We start from the raw sequence: 17,798 nt of genomic DNA on the forward strand, positions 1-17,798 counted from the left end.
TTCAAGGCTTTATTCAAGGAATTCTAGAATAGGGTTATATGAATGGGAATGAGGACAAAGCTCAGTTTCCACCTTCAAGGGCGATGTGCTTTGTAGCAATTCTCTACTAGGTGGGTTAAGACAAGCGCTAGCCTCTAGCTCAAACACAAAATTTCAAAATAATTAAAAAATATTAAAGAAAATAAATAAAAAAAACAAAAATTGATTTGAACAATGAATGAATAGTAAGTATGATGGATAAAATGAGATAGATGGAGTATTAGATTTATACTTAAAAATTTAAATAATGAGATGCTTTAATTGTTTTGCAATTGTTAATTTAATCCTTTAATTTTCAATTTGGTCGAATTGACCCTCCAATTATTTTAAATTTTGTTAATGTCCCCTAGTCACTATTCCGTTAGTCAGCCCGTTAATTACCAAAACAGTGACTAGGAGATTTAATTTAAAACAATTGGAGGATCAATTTGATTAAATTAAAAATTACAGGGTGTTTGGTTGGAAGGAATGAAAGAATAAAGTAGAAATTTAAATTACATTGTTTGATAGGAAATAATTGAATTATTAGGAATGAGAAGAGAAGAAGCGATATAAAGACTAAAATATCCTTGTGTAATAATAATACAATAATAATCAAGGGTAACGAGAAATATTAATAATAATTAAGGGTATGAATTGCAATTCAACAAAATAAGAGAATTATAATTTGGTGAAATTGTAATTCCTTCCAACCAAACTAATTCAGGTGGTTAAAGAGTTATGTTCTAATTAAATTACAACTAGATACTACCAAATAGTCCATTAGAAACTAAATTGACAAGTACAAAACATTTGACCAACCAAAATAATTATTTTCCCGTAATAATTTGCTCGGAAACTACTCCATATATAAATAGTGAAATTGTATTCCGGTTGCCCCCGACTTCACGCTTGCACTCTCCGCGTGGTATCACGTCCCAATAACCAACCGTTAGATTTTTATCAGTACCTCATGCCCGCCCCACACTTCTTACCTGCAGCGCGTGGTAAATCCGTCCTTCTACGCTCCTTTGAGGAAATTTTGCCCTAATCGCAATTCCTCTGCTCTCTATATTCACCACCACCGGCAACCACTGCTACTTCTCCTCTAATCGGCCGAGCCTTTGCCGGATTTTTAATTTTGTCCCTTCTCCTGTCCGATCTTCTCGTTTTTGTAAGGTAAATTATTTGATCTTGATTTTTCTTTGGTTTTAGTAAGTTTTTCTCATTTCTTATCCTTGCGCTGGTGTTTAGATCTGCTAATCCGTTGATTTCTTCGCTTCTGTAATTGTAAATCTTTGTTGATTTGATTCTGAATCAGATTTTTTTTCAAGGGATAAGATGGAATCGATGGACATCGTTGGTAAATCGAAAGAAGATGCTTCGCTTCCCAAAGGTTTTTATTTTTCCAGTTTTGTGTCTTGAATTATCGATTTGTTGGTGCTGCTGTAGTTGATTCATGGTTTTGCCACAAGGATTTTTATGGTTGAATTATTCTGCAAAGATATTTTCTTTTCCTAATTTTTCCCAGTGAAGCTTATTTTTGTTAAAATTTGAGCTAATGGATGTTTTGAAAAATCAAGTACATGCTGGCTGATTTGTGTTTATTTATTTTGTAATTATTATTATTGCAAGTAAAATCAGCTATAGTGTTGGATGTTGATAGAGATACTCGACATGGATATATATATATCACCTCTAATCAAAATATAATGAGAGCTCAAAATACTGTGAACCAAATTACATGAGGCCTCTTTTTGTGTAGCTCAGAATACTGTGTACCCCTTGGACTTGAGTAAATTCACTGTCTTTGATGATTGAGGTATTTGTGTTGAAGTTGAAATTTACTTTTTGTACAATTTACTAATTTTGATCTTTAGAAAGGCAAATGCTATGATAACTGTACAAAAGGTTGAAGTTGATTTAACATTTTCGTATTTCTGATCTAATTAGACTTTAAACATATTGGTTTCATTACTAATGGTCTTACTTGACTAATCCCTTGATTTACTTGCAGCAACTATGACAAAAATTATTAAAGAGATGCTACCACCAGATGTTCGTGTTGCCCGAGATGCTCAGGATCTGTTAATTGAATGTTGTGTAGGTGGGTAGTCTTTTGCTGGTGTGTGTGGCTCATTGATCTCCTGATCCCTAATAAGATATCTGTTCAACTGTAAAATGACATGTTTTTTGACTTCACATTCTTCGAATACCTTGGTTGTGTCTTGTAATAGCTTTTTGTAGATCTTCACAAGTGCTCATGAAACACATCTATAATACTGTTATATACTTATCCTCCGAAACTTGTTGATACATTATGTAGGTTTTCAAACTTAATTAGTTTTTGCTTATAAAGCAACTTGGAATCTTTTTACACTCCGATGATAAACATAAGCTTAAAATTGCAATCTTACTTTTTTTGGATATTTATTTTTGTACGATAAATAATGATTTCCTTGCGTCTTAGAAATTCTAATTTGTTTATTCTCTTGCAGAATTTATTAATCTAATATCATCAGAATCAAATGAAGTTTGTAATAAAGAAGAGAGACGAACAATTGCTCCTGAGCATGTGCTCAAGGCCCTTGAGGTAATTGACTGATCCTTTGGTTTTTAGACATTGTTGGTTTATTAGCTGTGTGATAACCTTGCTTGTTATTTTATTTCAATGTCATATTGTAGACTGCTGACAGTAGATTACGACCAGTGCCTTTCTTAGTGTCTAATGTTATAAACATTCTTCATGCAAAAAGTCTGCTTTTGGTTTAAATTTTCTAAGTCATGCCATAGTTGTGGTCTTCTATTCTCAATGTTAGTATGTATATTTCATTTTATTATTGTTACTTAAAGTGGATGGCTTGAACTGCATGAATATTGTATTGCACGGGACACCAATTTGAGTTGTAGAGGCCAGTCCATTTTCCTGAGCAAAGTTTTAACTATTCCGAAAGATTTTGAAGTCACCTAAATTTTGACTTTTGCAGTTTTGCTTCTAGAAATGATTTAAATCTAATTTGAATACAACCTCATCATGTTTCAAATACATCTTCACCAGGTCCTAGGCTTTGGGGATTATATTGAAGAAGTTTATGCTGCATATGAACAGCACAGGCTTGAAACTATGGTACTGGCTTCTATTACCTTATTATCTTCAGTTTAGTTTCTATACAAACACAAATTAAATAGCTAAGTTAGAGCCTCAAGAGAGTTCGGGAGTTCGAACCCCCTCCTGTATGGAGAAACCAATCTGGCTAGCACTTTGTCCCTTAATTGTGTTGGTCCGGTGCAAACGAGGATTAATCTGAGTATGGTATGGGCTTAAAGGTGCCTCTTACTGTTAGGGCCTACTTAGGACACCTCGTGGTCTAAAAAAAAACACTAAGTTAGAGCGGTTCAATCCTAGTTTTCAAACTCGTTGATCAGTGGTTATGTGACTATATGTTTTTGGGTGTATGTGCTTCCCGTACAGGATACCGTCAGGGCTGGGAAGTGGAACAATGTAGCTGAAATGACCGAAGAAGAAGCGTTGGCTGAGCAACAGAGGATGTTTGCAGAAGCGCGGACAAGGATGAATAACGGCATCGTGGTCCCCAAACAATCAGACCCAGAGCCGGAACATAAATAAACTGCTAACTTGTGTACCTCCATCTTTAGGTTTAGGCAAGATCTGTTGCTTCATAGTTATTAGGATTCTGTCTTGCATTATCATGTACAGAAATCTCTTAGCTAGCCTGCCCCTCCTTTTGGCCTTACTTGTACTTCATGAATTTATGTCTATATGTTTATGTAGTTAGTGTTTTGCCATGGAACTTTGGTGTATCAGTGTTAGTGCAAAAGGTATTTCCTCTTGCCTGAACTCAGTTCAGCTAAGCATCAATCTAAATCTAGTTGATGTTAGTTGCAACATTGGCTGTTCAATGGAATTACTACTACCTGTTTTATTTTGTGCGTTTAGTTATTAACACTTTAAATTTTTGTAATATTTCATTTAGTGTTGATATATACAAAAAAAGACTTTAAAAAGTATCGTTTGATAAATGGATGGTTTGTAATTAATACCCGGGGACTTCCTTCCACTATGATAGTATTGATTTATATCTTGCCCGGCACGTGCTTACTTCACTAGTTCAATAGGTATTTGTCTAAGAGGTAGTATTTGGAAGAAGTATTGATTTAAATCAATACTATATAACATTCGTTGTTGTGTTTTGTGCTATTCGTTCTTGTGTCTTGTGTTATGTGTTATGTATTTTTTGTTTGCTATGTAATTTTGTACCTTAAGAATATTGATTTTGTACATGAATTAAAGTAAATATAAAACATGTGTATGTTCTTGTATTATGCGTTTCTGTGTCTCGTGTTATGCAATTCTGTATCTTAAGCGTATGGATTCTGTATATGAAATAGATTAGTAGTTGCGTATCACACAACATATTGTGTCATATTTTACGAATTTATGTATTATGTGCCAATAGGACATATATTATCTACATAAATCAAATTTAAGAATAAGTATCAAACATGTTATTCAGTTTTATTTTATAATTTATATACACTTAGTTTCATTACAACACAACTAAAGTATCATTTTAATATAACTACAGTTTCATTTAACAATATATACTCAATATGTAAGACATGTTATTCAGTTTCATTTTAAATATACTGTAATTTCATTATAACACAACTAAAATATCATTTTAATTCAACTACAGTTTCATTTAACAATATACATGAAAAATATGAGACTTGTTATTCAGTTTCATTTTAGATACACTATAATTTCATTATAGTACAATTAAAATATCATTTTAATATAACTACTGTTTCATTTAACAATATATACTCAATATGTGAGACATGGTATTCAGTTTAATTTTAAACATACTGTAGTTTCATTATAATACAACTAAAATATAATTTTAATTCAACTGCAGTTCATTTAACAATATACATGCAATATATGAGACTTGTTATTCAGTTTCATTTTAGATACATTATAATTTCATTATAGTACAACTAAAATATCATTATAATTTAACTATAGTTTCATTTGACAACATACATTCAATATATGAGACATATTATTCAATTTCATTTTAGATACATTATGTTTCCATTTTATTCTGAGCACATCATAAATATGAGATTAGTTAAGCATAACGAACACCATTTTGATTGCACGACTAATCTGGTGACTAATCTACGTCTAATCTCTTCTAATTTTGATTGCACGACTTGTTCAAAAAATTAATTGTTAAACTCTTCCAATCACTAGATTTTTTGTTCAAGTTTCTTATTTAAATTTCTATGCCCTCTAAGAATTTTGTTTTCCAAATTCTATTCCATCAAACATCAATTAATTCCGGAAAGCCCTATAGTATATATCTATTTTAGAAATAATTCATTTAGCTTTTAAGAATCATGATTGTTTACGAGTTTTAAACTTAGCATTCAACCTCTAAAGAATCATTTATTTAGAATTAAATAACTAAAGAGCCAACACATTCAGCACCAGTGGTCTAGTGGTAGAATAGTACCCTGCCACGGTACAGACCCGGGTTCGATTCCCGGCTGGTGCAGTTTATTTCTTTTTGTTTAACTACATGTAGTTTTACGATTTGGCGAGCTTTTTCTTTTACCGAACTAGCACTCTAGCAGATTATACCGATTAGTTATTTATTTATTTTAACAATAGTTATTTTTTATCAAATATAATTTAATAGAGTTTTACCAAGCCAGAGTTTTATTTTTAATTATTATATTTGAAAATTAATTAACTTTTGCATGCTCTTTTTTTCTACATAATTAAATATATTTATTGATTAATTGATTGTGTCATAAAAAATTGACAGTGCTCTACTAAATAAAACATTATTTTCTTAATGTATTTGTTATTTGGTTTTGAACATATATGATAAGAAAACAATATCTTATTGTCAAGATAACTAAATAATATATATTATAGACATAATAACCATAAAAATAATATCTAAATATTTTATGACCTATTTTTTTTATTTATATATTTTATTGATTATCTAGATATTATCTAGTTATATTTTAGTTGTATAAAATAATATTTACATAATGAATACAAGATAATAATTACAAAAATAATTAGTATTTAATAATAAAAACAATATCCAAAATCTAGCTTTACACACAAATACAATTATAATCTGTATAAAAAAAATGTTTTAGCTTTTAAGAATCATGATTGTTTACGAGTTTTAAACTTAGCATTCAGTCTCTAAAGCAGCATTCTACACGTTTTAGTCTTCATGAGGCACAGAAGTGTGAACCAAATATGCATTTAGTTCATTTAGGTCTAACTAAAAAGTGCAGGCATTCAGCACCAGTGGTCTAGTGGTAGAATAGTACCCTGCCACGGTACAGACCTGGGTTCGATTCTCGGCTGGTGCAACATGTATGTTTTGTTCAATTCCATGTAGTTTTACCATTTCGCGAGCTTTTTATTTTACCAAATGTTTTGTTCAATTCCATGTAGTTTTACCATTTCGCGAGCTTTTTATTTTACCGAACTTGCAATGTATAGCTGTTTTATATTCATTAATTATTAATTATTATGAAATAGTTTACTTCATTGTAAGTTAATTTTATAATATTTTTGAATGATAAAAAATTATAATTAAAAATTGTATAAAAACCTTAAGTAGTATTATATTGTTGTTCATACATGTATTACAATTGTATTGAATTTTTTGATTAGTAATATACTAATACGTAATTTTATTTTTTTTTATCAGAAAAGAGTTTCTCCACCCATCTCTAACTAAATTTAGGCAACAGGTCTCTCACATATTCAAGAGCCCACAATGGTTATATCCTACACCACGGTACACATAGCAATGTGCACCACATACGTAAACGACGTCGTTTCGATGTTAGTGGACGCGAACGCGAATGACTCCAGGGAATTCATTATCTATAATACACATAATCATTATCTAGAATACACAGAACGTATGTCTATAATAGACAGAATGTTTGCCCAGAATACACAGAATATTGACACAAAATACACAGATGTTAGTGGACGCGGACGCGAATGACTCCAGTGAATTCATTATCTATAATACACATAATCATTATCTAGAATACACAGAACGTTTGCCTAGAATACACAGAATGTTTGCCCTGAATACACAGAATATTGACACAAAATACACAGAACTCATCCTCCTAACATTCGAATGCACAAACACATCACAGCTTGTGTTAATAACATGAATACACAGAATATTGACACAAAATACACAGAACTCATCCTCCTAAACATTCGAATGCACAAACACATCACACCATGTGTTACTAACATGAATACACAGAACGGTTGCCTAGAATACACAGAATGATTGTCTGAAATACACATAATATTAACATAAATACAGAGATCGGCCGAAACGGGAAACGTGATTTCCAAAAAAACGGACGGTTAGTTTACAATACTCAAAACGACGTCGTTTACGTACGTGGTGCACATTGCTATGTGCACCGGGGTGCACGGTATAATTTGCCACTTAACACCACACAGAATTTTCGACTAGCTGATTTCTAAGCTGCCCGTCAAGAAACTTTTGCATGCTTTTCACATGTTTCATTTGTCAGTTCTAACTATAAGGATTAACTGCAGTATGGTAGTAGTGAAGGCTCTTTCACTACCATATTGAGAGGATTTCCTCGTTGCCTCATCCGTTGTTGCTTCATTCCTTAGGGTTGTTTCTTCCGGTTCCTCATCTCAGGTCATAACATAAATAGGGAATTCGCAGTCAGTTCGGTGGAGTAAATTGGAGACCAAGAATACCTAAATTTGAAATTACTAAATTATCCCTATACTTAACATCCTTTTGACGAATTAACAAACGGATGACAATATTGAGCGATAGCACAAAAGTCAGGGACTACATTATGAGACCAAAGTCGTTTAGAACGAAATTGAGAAAAATTACTATAGTCGATGCCAATTTTGGGTATTAACTCGATCTTATTTTTCATAAGAAAACTATAGATACTAATCATACTATTAATAGGTTAGAGTGTAATAAAAAAAAATTAGTTATTGTTTTCCAAATCCACTTGCATATATAATTAAATAATTAAAGAGATTCTTTGGGGTCAATTTATAATGTTACTACCTTTGATATTAATGGTTAAATGTTATTTGTTACTACATCTAAAAAAAATTACTGAGTAATTATTTATATAAAAAAAAATTAATATGCAAATTGGCCAGTTTAGCGCAGCTCACCTCGCTAGCCCACACCTAAATGGGTTGGGTTATAATTCCCGACCCATCTTAAAATAAACAGGTCGAGTTAAGTATAACTTATTTTCCTACAACTCGTAACAGGTCAGCCTCACTATGGACTTGGATAAGTAAATAGTAATTACTTAGCATGTTTTTTGAATTTGCATTACCCACATACCTACTTAACACTAAAACAACTCTTTTTGAGTTTGACACTAATTGAAGTTCCACATGTATTAATTTCAAATGTAACGATGATTTATCTTAACATATAACATGAGTTGGACAACTTTAACCAATTTTCTTTGAAAAATAACAAAATTTAAAGAACAGTGGTGGCTATGAGCTTACTTAGAACAGATATTGCATATGCGGTTTTACACCATTTTCAGACAACTCACCAAATCAGGTAACCTCCCTTAAATAGATTAATATAATTAATTCAAAGCCATTTATGCATGGATAAGTGGTAAGTAAAAGGCAAATATGAGACAATTTTATTTAAATTCATAACTTTTGCTAAAAAAAATTCCTAATAATGTATCCTAGCTAGTTTGTATTATATGAATTATATGTATTATATGATTACTAATACATTTGTTTGTTCCACCCAAAATGAATACAGGTAAAATACACAAGATGACAACAAAATATACAAATCAAAAAAAAAAAAAAATCAAAATAGTTTCTCTAGGCCAGTCTATATTATATTTAGGCAATGGATTTCGAACTTAACACCTAATGAAATTTTGCCTTGCTGGTTTCTTCGTGGCTATTCTTCGTATTTTGGTGACCGTCATGAAACTTTTGCATGGTTTCCACCTGTCCCTTTGAGTCGGCTCTTCCCACTATAAATTCATAGCTAGGTTATTGAAATCCTACTCAGATCAATAATATACCATTGATATATATTTGAGGTTCTATATATGCGAGTGTTTTGAGATCATCAGCTCCATTGCGTGTATATGGTTAAAGTTTTAGGCTTGTTTTATGTGTGGTAGAGAGGGTTGAGACGCTGGAGGCAGAGGTTTATTGATCTTTTCCTGAAACCCCAAGGATGAATTAGTGTTCAGGATTCGATCGATAAACCTCTGCATCCGGTGTTTCCCTTCATTGTTTGCTTACATATTTGATGTTTTAAAGAACCTAGTTATAATTTTTTTTTTTTTTTTGGGTTCGGTAATAATATGATTGTGTTATGAATGAAAAGGGGTTACAGGGATCATTGGGGGTATCATTTCTAATCTGTTTGGCTTTGATTTTAATCTTTTGTGCTGTCGCTATATATAGGGTTTTACAGTGCTAGAATTTGCGTGGTTAGATTTTAGTCATTAAAATTCATTAAGAAAAATATGTATGTCTTGCTTATTATGTGCTTGCAGATAATTATGTGTTTTCCTTAAGCGATAGTTTTAGTTCATCATGATTTACTAAGACAATCGTGATATTAAAGGGTTTAGTTGCAGATAAAAGTTCACTTTTTAAGTTGAAGACTGCACAAACTGGCTGGGCCAAGTCACTGTCACAGTTTCAGAAAAGTAATAGTTGTTTACAATTTTATTTGTTGCAAAGTTTTTTTTTTTTTTTTTTCTTTGCATGGTGTTTTAATTATGCCAATAAGCGTTTCTGAATTTGAAGGGTTGTTTGCCGAATTGAAGTTTCTTGCATGCTAAGCACAAGAAGAGCGTAAGGATGGTTTCGTGGGATTGCCCTTTGCAGCCTTGTAATCATTTGATGATGTTTCACATGATCCATCCAAAAGAGAGGTTTGTGTGTTTGATCTAATAATCTTATTTAAATTTTGATGACGTTAATGTAAGGTTAAACAAGTTAGAACCCCAATTTTATGTTGGAAGTATTACACTGATAACATATTACTGTAAATGTCTAAATAGGATTTAGTGTATCCATTATTTGTTGATATTGTCCAGAAGATCTAAGAGTGTATTTGTTGGAATGGGTACTAGGGTCTAAATGGTCCGCTTCGGAGTGGTTGCCAGTTGGGTTTGGACAGGTGTTCAGTAGATGACACAAAAGGAGTGAAGGCCCAAGTACATATGGCAGTTCAGTCGGTGAGAGTGATCCAGTTAAAGTTATGGAGAGATGATGATAGCAGCGATCAAATATTAAAGAAAGGCAATTACGGAGTATATAGCAATTGTGCAACTATGAGAAAACAATCATCCCAACCTAAATTAACTCTACTTCCCTAGATATCATTTTCTTCTCTAAATCACCTCCACATCCCATTAATTACACCACTCTACCATAAATAATTAAGACCATAACGAGACCATATTACCATTTGCACTACCTTCTTTTCCACTATAAAAGGCCATAATACGAGATAAGGAGCATTTTCATCAACTAGTTCAATCTTCTCTTCTTCCCAAAATTCCCTAAACTGTCCCAACCCTGAGAGCTCTCTATACAAAAATGCACATGTACAAAATCACTGCAAAAATAGTAGACTTTGGCTTGGCACCGCTGAAAAAGGCCCGTGGTTTTTACCTTAGGGTTTCCACGTAAAAAATATTGTGTCCAATTTATTTTTCCAAAAGTTTATTTTTATTCTATTTCATTATATTATCCGATCGGTTAAGTTGGCCAATTGACGATTGCTTAGAGGTCATAATACCAACAATATTCGTTCATTGATACAAGGAAGGAAATTTTGCAGATAGAATGGGAGTATATTTATTTGTTGATCGTGGTATCCTTACTTCAAGAGAAGTTATTCAATAGATCTTACTACTTACAATGCAACATTGATTCCGGCAGAATTTGATAGATCGAACATCACACCCTTTTTGCAGATACGATTAGTAAATGCTTGCAATAGCATATCTATATTAACAAATATTGCAAGTCAATGACAAATCACTATAAAAATATTCTCACTTTCTCTTCGAATGAAACCAAATCACACACTAAGACTTTTGAACATACACTATACGAAACAAATACAAAACAAGAGCTACGATTAAACTTTCTCAAGTTTAAGACTTTACTAGATTTTCGTGGCTGGTCTTTGTATTTCCACCTGTCCCTTTGAGCCGGTCATCCCCACTATAAATTCGTAGATTATGGTAATCTCACTCAATACTATATAGTTCATATATGAGGTGGAATGCGAGTGTTTGAGACCAACTCCAGTACTTGTATAAGGTTCAAGTTTTAGCCTTCATTTAATTTGTAAATGTCAAAATAAGATTCAGTGTATTCATTAGTAGATATTGTCTAGAAGATTTTATGTAGATCGTGGTCTCCTCACAATAAGTAATTCAATAGATCTTACTACTTATAATGCAACATTGATTCCATCAAAGTTTGATAGATCGACTGGCAAATCCTTTCAACAGATATGACCAGTAAATGTTTGCAATAGCATATCAATCAACTTGGATTAACAAATAATGCAAAGCAACGAGAAACCACTATTAAAATATTTTCTCACTTTCTCTGCGTTACTCTCTTGATCTTTACTTAGTTTCTTGGTTGATCAAACCAAATCCCAAACTAAAACTTTCTAACGCTCTATGAAACAAACACAAAACAAGCTAAGATCAAACTTTCTCATGGTTAAGACTTCTATAGCAAAATACATTGATAATTTATTTTCAGTTAAAAAGATTTTATCTAAACTTTTACTTTCCCTGGACCAACAAGCTAGCTAAGTGATATTAAAGCAATTGTTCGCACGACCAACTAATTAATTAATTAACTGAAAAGATCTTGTGTTTTTAAGAATCAATATTCTCTTTGTAGCTTACTTTTAAATACTTCCAAAATGTCAGATTTGATTTCATCCCAAATACTCGGAAAATTTGACGAATGTGTATTCATATGAATATCCACCTTATTGCACTTCATAGTTGTTTGTGACATGCAACCAAACGAATTCGCAAACTGAATACTGCACCACCATTAATAGATCTGTGCATGGTAAAAGTCTCTCTTTCACTCTCTTGTATTTTACTTTTTATATTATTTATTCGTGTAAACTAACTCCATACTCGTTTTAACGTACACTTATATGCAATCTCACAAAACTTAGCCAAATCACTTTTACTTGACAAGTTCAAGACTTCCGTTGCAAGGAAATTTCATTTCAATACTCTGTTTTTGAAATTCAAGTTCACTTAATTTAGTTTCAAAAAGGCCAAGTCTATTCAACTCCCACCAACACCCCTTCTAGATTTTAACTTGCCCGGAACTAACAAGATTTCACTATTGGAATTGGATCAAAACTTTACTTTTATTAGATAAGTTAAATTTCTCTTTCTTCACTATTTTTGCAATGCTTCTGTTTTCTTATGGCGACTTTGCTCATTGGTCCATAGATATGTGTGAGTAGTTGTCTTAGGGGCATGGTCCTCTAATTTAATGATTATTGCATAAGGGAGCATAATTGCCTACCTAACTAGGGCTATTTGATGTTTGTTTAAGTATTTCTTTAATTAGTTTTCTTGTTAATGTTTGGTGTCCACATTAATTAGCAGGAGGACTAGGAGGAAGTCCAACTTCAATGAGGATTGAGTTTGGGTTTCCAAGCCACACTTTACACACTCTATTTTCTTCAATATAGAAATTTAAATAGGTGATATAGAGGAATTTCATTGCTTAGTGTGCTTCTAGGACTAGAGTTGATTCACCAAGAAAATGGGACAAATCTTAGTACTAATCTCTATTTATATTCTCTGGAAACTACTATGTCACATGACCCTCTCACGTGTAATGGCGCCTCGTGACGTCATTGACCACCTTGCAAATGTTTTCTTCACTCGACATTGTCACGTGTGATAATAGCTAGTTGTAGCAGAAATCACCTTTCTAATGTTACCTTCACGAGCCCAAGCTACCCGTAATATAGCCTTGTGATAGCATAGAAAACCTTTTTGAAGTTTTCCTCATGAGCATCTTGTTATGCATGAGGATCACTCGTGATAGTAGAGACTGATTTTTTTAAGTTATTCCTTACAAGTTGTAGTTATACATAATGCCTCAGCGTGACGGCATCATTTTGACTTTCATCTTATTTTACTCATTTTTCTCTATTTTGCTATTCAAATTTCCCTTTTTCCTAAAAAAAAAAAAACACACACACACAATATTGCTTCCATAAACCTCTCCCTACATACTTTATAATATAACATAATTGACCATTTTGTACACAATTAAAGCAAAATTAACCAATAAATGCATATAAAAAAAATAGAACAATTAAGCACTCGTAAAAATTAAAAAGAAAAAAAGAAAAAAAAGAAAAAAAAAAGCATATCCTCAAAGGCTTAAACTCATACATGATAGGTGGTTTGATTTTGGTGCGTCTCGGTCTGATTTATCTCTGGCCAAACAATAATCCTGTAAATTCTTTGAACTCGAACTTGCTGCAGATGTGGAATTTGCAACTTCTTGTGTGTCAACGGTTGGTGGATTATCTACTCTCTCATTCAAAGGAATTCGATCTATAACTACATCTATTGTGCTATATACATCAACTAGTGCATCTCCTTTCTTCGGTTGAAGCATGGAATGCTAATCAAACTGTGCATCACTGCTAATTACCACCTTCTTATTTACAAGATCCCAAAACTAAGCTAGTATTCTTTTACACCTTTCTTGTTAAACTCTTCCAATCAGTAATTAAATTTTTGGTTCAAGTTTCATATATTAAATTTCTATGCATGTAAGATATATATTATTTTTTTTGGTTTAAAATCTATTCTATAATTCATCGATAAATCGATTAATTCTAGAAAATTCTATACTAAATTCTGTTTAAAAATAATTCATTTAGCTTTTAAGAATGATGATTGTTTACGAGTTCTTTTTTTTTTTTTTGGAAAAGAATTGTTTACGAGTTTTAAACTTAGCATTCAGTTTTTTTTTTTTTTTGAGTACTACTGACTCTGTTACAATGTAGTATTTGTTTATAGCATTCAGTTTCTAAAGCAGCATTCTACACGTTTTAGTTTTCAAGCTAGAGACACAGAAGTGTGAACCAAATACGTATTTAGTTGGATGCCATAGTTCCGTTAAGGACAAACTAAAATTCCTGTGCATCCATCCAGCACCAGTGGTCTAGTGGTAGAATAGTACCCTGCCACGGTACAGACCCGGGTTCGATTCCCGGCTGGTGCAGTCTATTTGTTTTATTCAACTTCATCTTGCGAACTCTTTCTTTTACCCAACTTGCATGGAAGTTTTTTGAAACTATCAACAAGGTTGACATGAATGCTTTTTCCAGACAAAGAACGTAACCTTACTACTTAAAGGAGCTGAAAGGGAACACTTGCATCCACTGCGAACTTAATGAGACTACTTTCATTAGATTTTAGATTCAGTTTCTTTTCAAGATACCATTTAGTAGCTAGTATCATATCATTATAATAAGTTTCAAACTTCTGTTAATGAAACCCCTCAGCCGCTCGCTTGTATGATTTTACTAAGATTATTTGGACTATACATTGTCATATTTTTTAACAGTACTATTTACTAATACATTTGTCAGTTTCACCATAAATAAATTAAATACAGGTAAAACACAAGCTAAGATGACAACAAAATTAAAAAATTAAGAAAAAAATTAACCAAAAAAAGAGTTTCATTCCCTAGGCCAGTCTATATTTAGGCAACGGATTTCATAGTCCACGGTGTTTAACACCTAATCAAATTTTGCCTTGCTGGTTTCTTCGTGGCTAGTCTTGGTATTTCGGTGACCGTCATGAAACGTTTGCATGGTTTCCACCTGTCCCTTTGAGTCGGCTTTCCCCACTATAAATTCGTAGCTAGGTTATTGTAATCCTACTCAATACCATACAATTCATATTTGAGGTCCTATGCGAGTGCTTAAGATCATCAACTCCATTGCTTTTATAGGGTTGGGTTAAGTTTTAGGCTTGTTTTATGTGTGGTAGAGAGGGTTGAGACGCTGGAGGCAGAGGTTTATTGATCTTTTCCTGAAACCCCAAGGATGAATTAGCGTTCAGGATTGGGTCGATAAACCTCTGCATCCTGTGTTTCCCCTCATTGTTTGCTTACATATTTGTGATTTATTTGGGGGCGATATAATGGGTTGTTTTTTCTTAATTTGTGGTTCTGTAATATGATTGTGTTATAAATGAAAAGGGGTTACAGGGATCATTGGGCCGGGGTGTCATTTTTTAATCATTAAATTTTTGCTGTCCCTATAGTATAGGGTTTTACAGTGCTAGAATTTGCGTGGGTACATTTTAGTCTATCAAGATTTATTGCGAAAAACATGTCTTGCGTATTATATATGTGCTTAGCTTGAAGATAATTATATATGTGTTTTCCTTACAAAAGTGATAGTTTTAGTTCATTAAGATTATTTACTAAGACAACCGTGATATTAAAGGGTTTAGTTGCAGATAAAAGTTCAGTTTTACGAAATTGAAGACTGCATGCACAAACTTGGCCAAGTCACTGTCACAGTTTGCTGGTTTCGTGGATTTTCCCTTCTCTTGTAAGCTTAAACTTGTTGATATGTTGAATCCATAAACATTTTCTTCAAGTTTTAGTTTTCTGATATGCTGAACTTGAAATTTTGCAGATAGAGTGGGACGGAGTATCGTCTCTCTTATTTACACTGCCTACTTTTCCACTATTAAAGGCCATAATAGGAGATGGGGACCGGGGCATCTTCATCAACCCGTTCGATCTTTTCTTCTTCCCAAAATTTCTTAAAATTTTCCAAACCCGAGAGCTCTCTATGCAAAAACAAAAAATGTACATTTACAAAATTGCTACAAAAATAGTGGATTTTGGCTAGGCACTGTGGTTTTTACCTTGGGGTTTCCACGTTAAAAATATGGTGTTCAATTTATTTTCCCACAAATTTATTTTATTCTATTTCATTATCGATTGTGTTGACTAGTCAATGGCCACCCAGAGGTCATAAAACCAACAATGTTCATTCTTTGATACAAGTAAGGAAATTTCGCAAATAGAGTGGGAGTGCATTCATTCGTTGATCGATCCACTAGCTTAGCACACACTTTTAGCAATTCAACCAATAAATGCTTGCAATAGCATATCTATCAACTTTGATTAACAAATAATGTCAGTGATTCTCATCACTTTCTTTTCCCGATCTACACTCTTTACTTATTCATTGATCAAATTAAATTACACACAGAGTTTCAAACGCTTTACTACACAAACACAAAACACATCACAATTAAATTTCTCAAGTTTAAGACTTGCTTGTACTGGTTTCTTCATGGCTCGTCTTAATTTGTATTTCAGCCACCGTCATAAAACTTATGCATGATTTTCACCGTCATAAAACTTATTAATAAATTGGACGGTTTCATCACATGCAAATAAGTACATGCATGTAAAATCATAAGATGACAAAAAATTTAATAAAAAATATGATTAAGAAAAGAGTTTTTTGCTAAATTTAGACAACGAATTTCTTACCTATTCCATAGCAGTCACAATTTTACGTCATAGGGAAGTTTGGCCTACCTAATTTCTCTAGGGCTGATCGGCCACCGTCACACACAAAACTTTTGCATGGTTTCCACCTGTCCCTTTGAGTCGTTCTTCCAACTATAAAGTCGTATATGAAGGTTTTATCAATATCTACTCCTACTATACAATATAGATGTGAGGTTGAATTCGAGTGTTTTAGACGATCAGCTCCACCGCTCATCTACGGTTAAAGTTTCTGCCTTTTGTGTGATGTAGAGATGATTGAGACGCCGGAGGCAAAGGTTTATTGATCTGTTCATGGTAAATTAAACTTGCTGTTCCATGGTGTCTGAAGGGCAGAATGGTATATTTGGATTCTGATATTAATCACACTCTTTGGCAAGCTAATCAAGTTTATCTACTACTCATGGACTTAATTTCTTCATGCTAATAATCAAGGTCAGAATGGTGAATTGAAATTTTCAATTCTCTGCAAAGTTTGCATTATTCAAGTAATGGATTTTGTTTTAAAGATGGAAAATTGTACGTGTGTCTATTACCCTATTTATTATTAATTACCATTATGATTTTGCATCCTCGGAATAATTGTAGCTAGCTTAGCTTGTTAATTGCAACTTATTGAGCTGTTAATTATTGCTTTTTTTTTAAAAGAGCTGTTAATTATTGCTAGTTATCATTATGTATTGCTGGTATATTATTGTCAGTAACATTGTTGATATTGAGTATTAATTAACGGCCAAACACATTATATTGTGCTCAGATGGCATGTAGTGACTCTCGAGGTAATGAGATCGAGCCTCATAGCTCCAAAGCTATGACCATTGCATGAGAGTTTGTTTCAGCAAAGATGTTTTGAAACCACGATCTCTCGCTAAAATGAGCGGAACCCATGCGACCCAAACTTGCATGAAAAGCTCCCGATGAAAAAGGAAATTGATATTACTAATTGATTGAAAATTTAAAAACATTAAAAAAAATTAATTACACTCTCGTTTTGAAAACTTTAAATTATTTAAACTTTTAAAAATTAAATAAACATGGA

General features: G+C 32.7%; 1 protein-coding gene and 3 non-coding genes across 5 annotated transcripts; all 4 read left to right on the forward strand.

Moving 5' to 3' along the window:
- The first annotated feature begins 983 nt into the window (after nucleotides 1-983).
- Nucleotides 984-3,962, forward strand: LOC116022608 (protein Dr1 homolog). 2 transcript variants are annotated; one of them, XM_031263378.1, is made up of 6 exons: nucleotides 984-1,197; nucleotides 1,353-1,414; nucleotides 2,036-2,125; nucleotides 2,517-2,611; nucleotides 3,077-3,145; nucleotides 3,491-3,962. In XM_031263378.1, the coding sequence occupies exons 2-6, from the start codon at nucleotides 1,360-1,362 to the stop codon at nucleotides 3,644-3,646; spliced, it is 465 nt and encodes a 154-aa protein (XP_031119238.1). In that variant the 5' UTR covers nucleotides 984-1,197; nucleotides 1,353-1,359; the 3' UTR covers nucleotides 3,647-3,962. The 2 variants fall into 2 exon arrangements, with proteins under 2 accessions (XP_031119238.1, XP_031119237.1); XM_031263377.1 differs by having other exon boundaries at nucleotides 990-1,197; nucleotides 1,340-1,414.
- A 1,570-nt stretch (nucleotides 3,963-5,532) lies between these two features.
- Nucleotides 5,533-5,603, forward strand: TRNAG-GCC. The gene has a single exon. It is a non-coding gene; the product is annotated as a tRNA-Gly (tRNA).
- A 773-nt stretch (nucleotides 5,604-6,376) lies between these two features.
- TRNAG-GCC lies at nucleotides 6,377-6,447 on the forward strand. Its single transcript has one exon. It is a non-coding gene; the product is annotated as a tRNA-Gly (tRNA).
- A 7,919-nt stretch (nucleotides 6,448-14,366) lies between these two features.
- TRNAG-GCC lies at nucleotides 14,367-14,437 on the forward strand. Its single transcript has one exon. It is a non-coding gene; the product is annotated as a tRNA-Gly (tRNA).
- Nucleotides 14,438-17,798: the final 3,361 nt, after the last annotated feature.

This window comes from Ipomoea triloba, chromosome 6, assembly GCF_003576645.1.
Source record: "Ipomoea triloba cultivar NCNSP0323 chromosome 6, ASM357664v1".
Classification (NCBI taxonomy): Eukaryota; Viridiplantae; Streptophyta; class Magnoliopsida; order Solanales; family Convolvulaceae; genus Ipomoea; species Ipomoea triloba.

Bases quoted from the DNA above. Each gene is read 5' to 3' on its own strand.
- LOC116022608 (XM_031263378.1), top strand. From the start codon at position 1,360: ATGGAATCGATGGACATCGTTGGTAAATCGAAAGAAGATGCTTCGCTT. The intron at 1,415-2,035 runs GTTTTTATTTTT...ATTTACTTGCAG, and splicing joins AGATGCTTCGCTTCCCAAAG to CAACTATGACAAAAATTATT. The intron at 2,612-3,076 runs GTAATTGACTGA...CATCTTCACCAG, and splicing joins ATGTGCTCAAGGCCCTTGAG to GTCCTAGGCTTTGGGGATTA.